A 5229-nucleotide genomic window follows, 5' to 3' on the forward strand; every position below is an offset into this window, starting at 1 on the left:
ACAAGATCATAGTAGCCAATGACCAAATGGCCTTACTAGGTCTTAGGAAGCTCAGGAGTTTTGATTATTTTTTTCTTCTATAGAGTTTTTTAATATGATTTGGCAATGCTGATATTTACCCTCTTTATATTAAGTGTGAATTTCAAGGATACTTTAAAAAAAACATGGCACTAACAACTTGTTAAAAGTATAAAGATTTTACAACCATACGTAAGCTAATGGCTGATAAGGGCTTCCAGACTTTGCCTTCAATGAGATCGCTGAACAGGAGGTCAGCTGTCTTGTCAGAAATTGACACTTTCCAGGACCAGAAATATTGTGTATATGTTATCCACCTTATAATTAGACAATATATATCATTTAGAACCTTCACCTTTTTACATGTTGTTTTCTTTGTAGAGCTGATTGGCCTAATGCAAAGATGATCCCACCATATACACCAGTATTCTCAGATGGATGGATTCTTCCAGACATAAATACAGTAAATGAACAGCCACAGGTATACAGATGTGTCAAAAACCTTAGCTTTTGATTTTTTTAATGAATGTTAATAACGTGGCTACTGAACATTACTTGTATACATCCACATTTGAATAATGTTCACTTTCAATATAACATGATTGCACATTAGTTTACAGATCAAATAAGCAGAGGAAAGGATCAAAGCACTGATCATTTGATCATTTACTGCAGTCACTGTCAAGCTAGGATTACAGCAGAAAGAGAAAAAAAGATTTGATTGAAATAAAGTGAACATTTACCTATTGGCCATGTGATTAAAAATGTATATAAATGTTCTACACCAAGTCCTCTTCAAAGCTACATATTACTCATACCCTCTCTGTTGGCAGCGGGTCAGTGTTACATAGTTCAAAGCTGGGGGAGGCATTTTTTTAAAGAGCCCCTCTCCTCTTGAAACATTAATCTGCTGCTGAAGGGCTTGTGGGCTGGAATCAGTATGAATTAAAAGAGTGGTAGAGAAGGCAATTGCTCCTGGGTCACTTCAATCAATTAGGGGCCCTGGCAGTGGCAACTGCCTGAGTATCCCCATTAGCAGACCACATGACCAGCACACCACTTTCCTCTCACAACATTGGCTATTGCTCTGCCAGGGACAGCTGAATCTGTGACAGTAGAAGAGATTGGTGAGTGTGGCTGCACTGAAAAGTAGATCATCACACCATTCTCCTCTACATATGTTGCTTCAGTGTGAGGAAGCAACATTATGTAAAGCAGCAGCTAAATTGGTGTCTGGAGAAGAAAGTGGTGCAAACAGACTGGCTGGGTCAGGGGATGGAGGTCTATGCATTCTCCATTTGTCCTCTTGTCCATCTCCAGCACTCCCCCATACTCCTCCTCTTCAGCCTGCTGTTTCCTTCCCCTTATACTGCTTCGCTCATTCGTCTCTTCCATCTTCAGTACCACAAAGTACAGCACCTCTTCTACACTGCCTACTGCACTCACCTTGTACTGCTCCTCTTGCCCACCTCCCTTACAAAAAAAACCTACAGTTTTTTAGAAGTAATACTACAGTTGTTGTTGCATGTAAAAAAAATGCAGTTTTTTGGGATAGGAAAAAAACTGCAATATTGCAGTGCGACTGCAGTCCAGCTGAAGTATTACTGCAGTAAAAAGTATTACTGCATCTAAAATACTAGTAAAATACAACTGTGATAAAACTGCAGTACAGGTGAAGTATTTCTAAAATACAATTGCAATATTACTGTAATACAGCTGAAGTATTACCACAGAACATCTAAAATATTGGTATCAAAGTTATTTACTAGACATGTGCACCAGCAAAAAATTTGTTTAGTTTTTATTCGGATTTTCCGTTATTTCGTTTTTCTGGATATGGGTCCGAAAGTCAATATATTTTGGGATTCGGATTTGGACGAAATTCGTTAGCCGTAGTCTGTAGGAATTTTCATCCGGGACGGATTTTGATTGCAGCAAAGTGACATTAGACAAAAGAAAAAAAAATGACTTTTTTTTTTACAGTCTGCAGAAGAGAAAGAAAAGTGTGAGGTAGGAATGTAAGGAGGGACCCCCCAAGTTTAAAAAAAAAGAAGCAAGTGGGGTTCCCCCCAAAAGCCATACCAGGTCCTTTAGGTCTGGTGGGGATTATAAGGGGGAACCCCACCCCACAAAAATGGGAAAAAACATGAAGTCCCCCCTAAAATTCCTACCAGACCCTTGATCCTTGACCGGCAGGGCAGAAAAGGTGGGGGGCGATTGAGCGCCCCCCCCCTTTCCCTGTGCCTTACCAGGCCACATGCCCTCGGCAAAGGCCTCTTCCCCACAACCCTGACCCAGTGGTTGTGGGGGTCTGGGGGGCTTATTTGCATCAGGGTACCCCTTTAATTAAGGGGGCACCCAGATGCAGCTGCCTCCCCTTGTGAATGAGTAAGGGGTACTTTTACCTCTACTCAATCACTAAACGATTAAAAGTCAATGTAAATAAAGAAACCACACTTTTAGAAAAAAGTTTTTTGAAAAAAAAAACAGAGTACATTTTTGACTATTCCTTTATTTTAAAAAAATTGATCCAACAATGTAATCCAGCGTCAATCACGATGACTCACCAAAATAAAAAAGTCGCGCCGCACGATGACCCATCTAAACCCGACGAAGACTAGCTGCAAAATGACATCTCTGGGCAGAATGTAAACAGATGGGCAGAGCGAGCCGTGAAGTTATGGGGCTCATTCTGCCCATTTGACTTTCTCAGCTGTCATAACACAATAGCATTCGGGAACTCCCGAACGCCATTCGGGTCTGTGAGCCGAGGTGTCATAATACTATTCATATGACTCCTCAGCTCATAGATCCGAACGTCATTGGGGAGCTCACCTAAAGGGCCTGGTATGGCTTTTGGGGGTACCCCAAGCACTTTTTTTTTACTTTTGGGGTCCCTCTTAACATACCTACCAGACCTATAGGGTCTGGTATAAATTGGGGAGGAACCTGCCACTTTTTTTTCTTTTCTGTCTAATTTCACTTTGCTGCAATGAAAATCCGTGCCGGACAAAAATTCCTGCAGACTACCACAAACGAATTTCGTCCGAAATTTTCGTTACCGGAAATTCGGATTCGTTTTCATTCGTCATTTCTGTCATTCGGAGATTCGGATATATCCGAATCTCCGAATAACAAAAATTTGTCTGAATAATTAAATCTTTCCGAAACTAAATGTCTATTATTTACAAAAGGGCAAAGAGTTTGGAGAAGGCAAGTGAGCAATCTAGGACAATATATCGGATTTTTTTTTCCAAATCAGCTATTTTGCCGCAGATTGTTCACTTCTCCTTCCTTCTCTAAAAGCTTCACCCTTTAGTTAATTACCCTGTTAATGTTGCATAGCAGCGGTCCCTGGATTTTACTTGCTGTAGAGTAGTACTGTAACCACAACACTGGCTACATGTTGCACAATACAGAATAACTGCAGTACAATGTAGTACGCGTGAAGAAGGCACAAAATGCAGTAACGTATCAATGAACTGAAGCTATACTGTATCTATTAGGGGTGCACCCAAATTTCGTCCGCCGAAACATATCTTCTGAAAATGCCACTTTTGGCAAAATGCCGAAAGTGCCATCTTTCGGACGAAATTGCGGTGCATCCATAGTTTCTTGCCTCCTCACTGGGCGTTGCTTTGTGTCCCCTCTGCATATTGGTGCATCTCTAGTATCTATACTTCATTATGTTGCAAACCTACAGCTGTACTTCATAAGAATCCACTTATAGAAGTTCTGGTAGCCCTCTTAGTATGTACTCCAAGGATCCCAAAATAAGATCAACCAAAAATAAAAAAAGAGTACAGACCATAATGCTCTTTGTAATAATTAAAATAAAGCTTTTAAAAAAACTACTCACATAAAAACACAGGATATCCAACTTTTTCACAAAGTAATATGGTAATGCAGGCAGGAACACTACCGGATCAGCCACAACAAATACGCCAAGCTCCAGTCTCACCTCTCCCACACTATGTCACAAGCACCACCCCATGCGGGTTACGACGAAATGACTTAAACAGGGGTAATGAATTATAGATGTATATCTTAAATGTATAGATATCATAGACGATAGATGTCATAGAAGATATAAAAAAGTTATTAATGATTAACTGAAAAATAAATTTGTCTTGGTTCTGAAGTGGCTAAATAACTAGTAAGCCTATACACTGCTGCAAATAACATCCCTCTTTTCTGCAAAATATGAATAGTAATGATCCAGGGGTATCTGAATGTATTTTTCATTAATCCATAGGTTCAAAAAAATCTGCAGACTCCACCTACTCACCAGTAAGTGTTTAAATATAAAAAGTCTTTAATTATTGCTCATTGGTCAAGAAGGGCCCCACCTGTATGTTTAAATGATATTTTCCATTAATGTGCGTTGATACTTCTGAAATTCCTTTTTCTGAAATATTCCTTATATAACATCTGTTGATGAACCTCTCTGCTAATATCCCTGCCTGTTCATAATAATCTTCTAATGTGCCACAATTTCCCCTTTAACTTAAAAATTGTCCTTAGGGAAATTATTAAACCACTTAGGGTGATGGCAAATGGACTATGTATTTTTGTCCCTCTCCTTTTTTTTTTGTTTAAATTTTTTTACTTCTCTGCAAAAATGTTGAAATCTAAAAAAAATAATTATTTCTCATCTACTGAGGGACACAGGAAATCTTAGGGCCCTTACAGAGCGTCATCCGCACCATTACAAAAACAGATGACAAAATACAGACAGAATCAGTTTACATCCCATTACTGTAGGCTAGCCCAGGGTATAACCCCTCCTACTACCCGCATGCTTCTGTTTTTTGCAAGTGTGCTAGTAGGATGGGCGACTTTTCTTCAGCTGTGCTGTTTTAACAATAATGTTTATGTAATTTGCACACATCCGTATATTTGCCCCAAAATATAATCTACAAAGTGATATCACATTAGTGAAACTTTAAGATAACACAGGGGTCTATTCACGAAGCTGCCGAGGGCAGCCGAGTGAATGACCGATCTGAAGTGAAGTGAGCCGAACGCTGTTCGGCTATTCACTTCAGGCTGGTACGGCTAATTTCAGTCGTACATCGGCTGAAATCAGCCGTACATCGGCTTGCTTCGTGTGGCTTCGGGTCGGCCGAACATGCTCAGCATGTTCGGCCGACCCGAAGTGCAGAAGGAGTTCGACTCAGCCGATCCAACATCTGGATCGGCTGAGCCGAA

The 5229-nt window shown here is 40.1% G+C and overlaps 1 protein-coding gene across 1 annotated transcript in view; it reads left to right on the forward strand.

The window, feature by feature from the left end:
* Positions 1–5229, forward strand: part of EPS8L3 (EPS8 like 3) — a 74483-nt gene that overhangs the window by 57015 nt on the left and 12239 nt on the right. Inside the window, exons 13-14 of the mRNA XM_018566987.1 lie at positions 400–499; positions 2749–2770. Coding sequence (XP_018422489.1) covers positions 400–499; positions 2749–2770 — 122 coding nt within the window. The remainder of the gene's footprint in view (positions 1–399; positions 500–2748; positions 2771–5229) is intronic.

Source organism: Nanorana parkeri, unplaced genomic scaffold (assembly GCF_000935625.1).
Source record: "Nanorana parkeri isolate BGI_ZX_2015 unplaced genomic scaffold, ASM93562v1 scaffold995, whole genome shotgun sequence".
NCBI lineage: Eukaryota > Metazoa > Chordata > Amphibia > Anura > Dicroglossidae > Nanorana > Nanorana parkeri.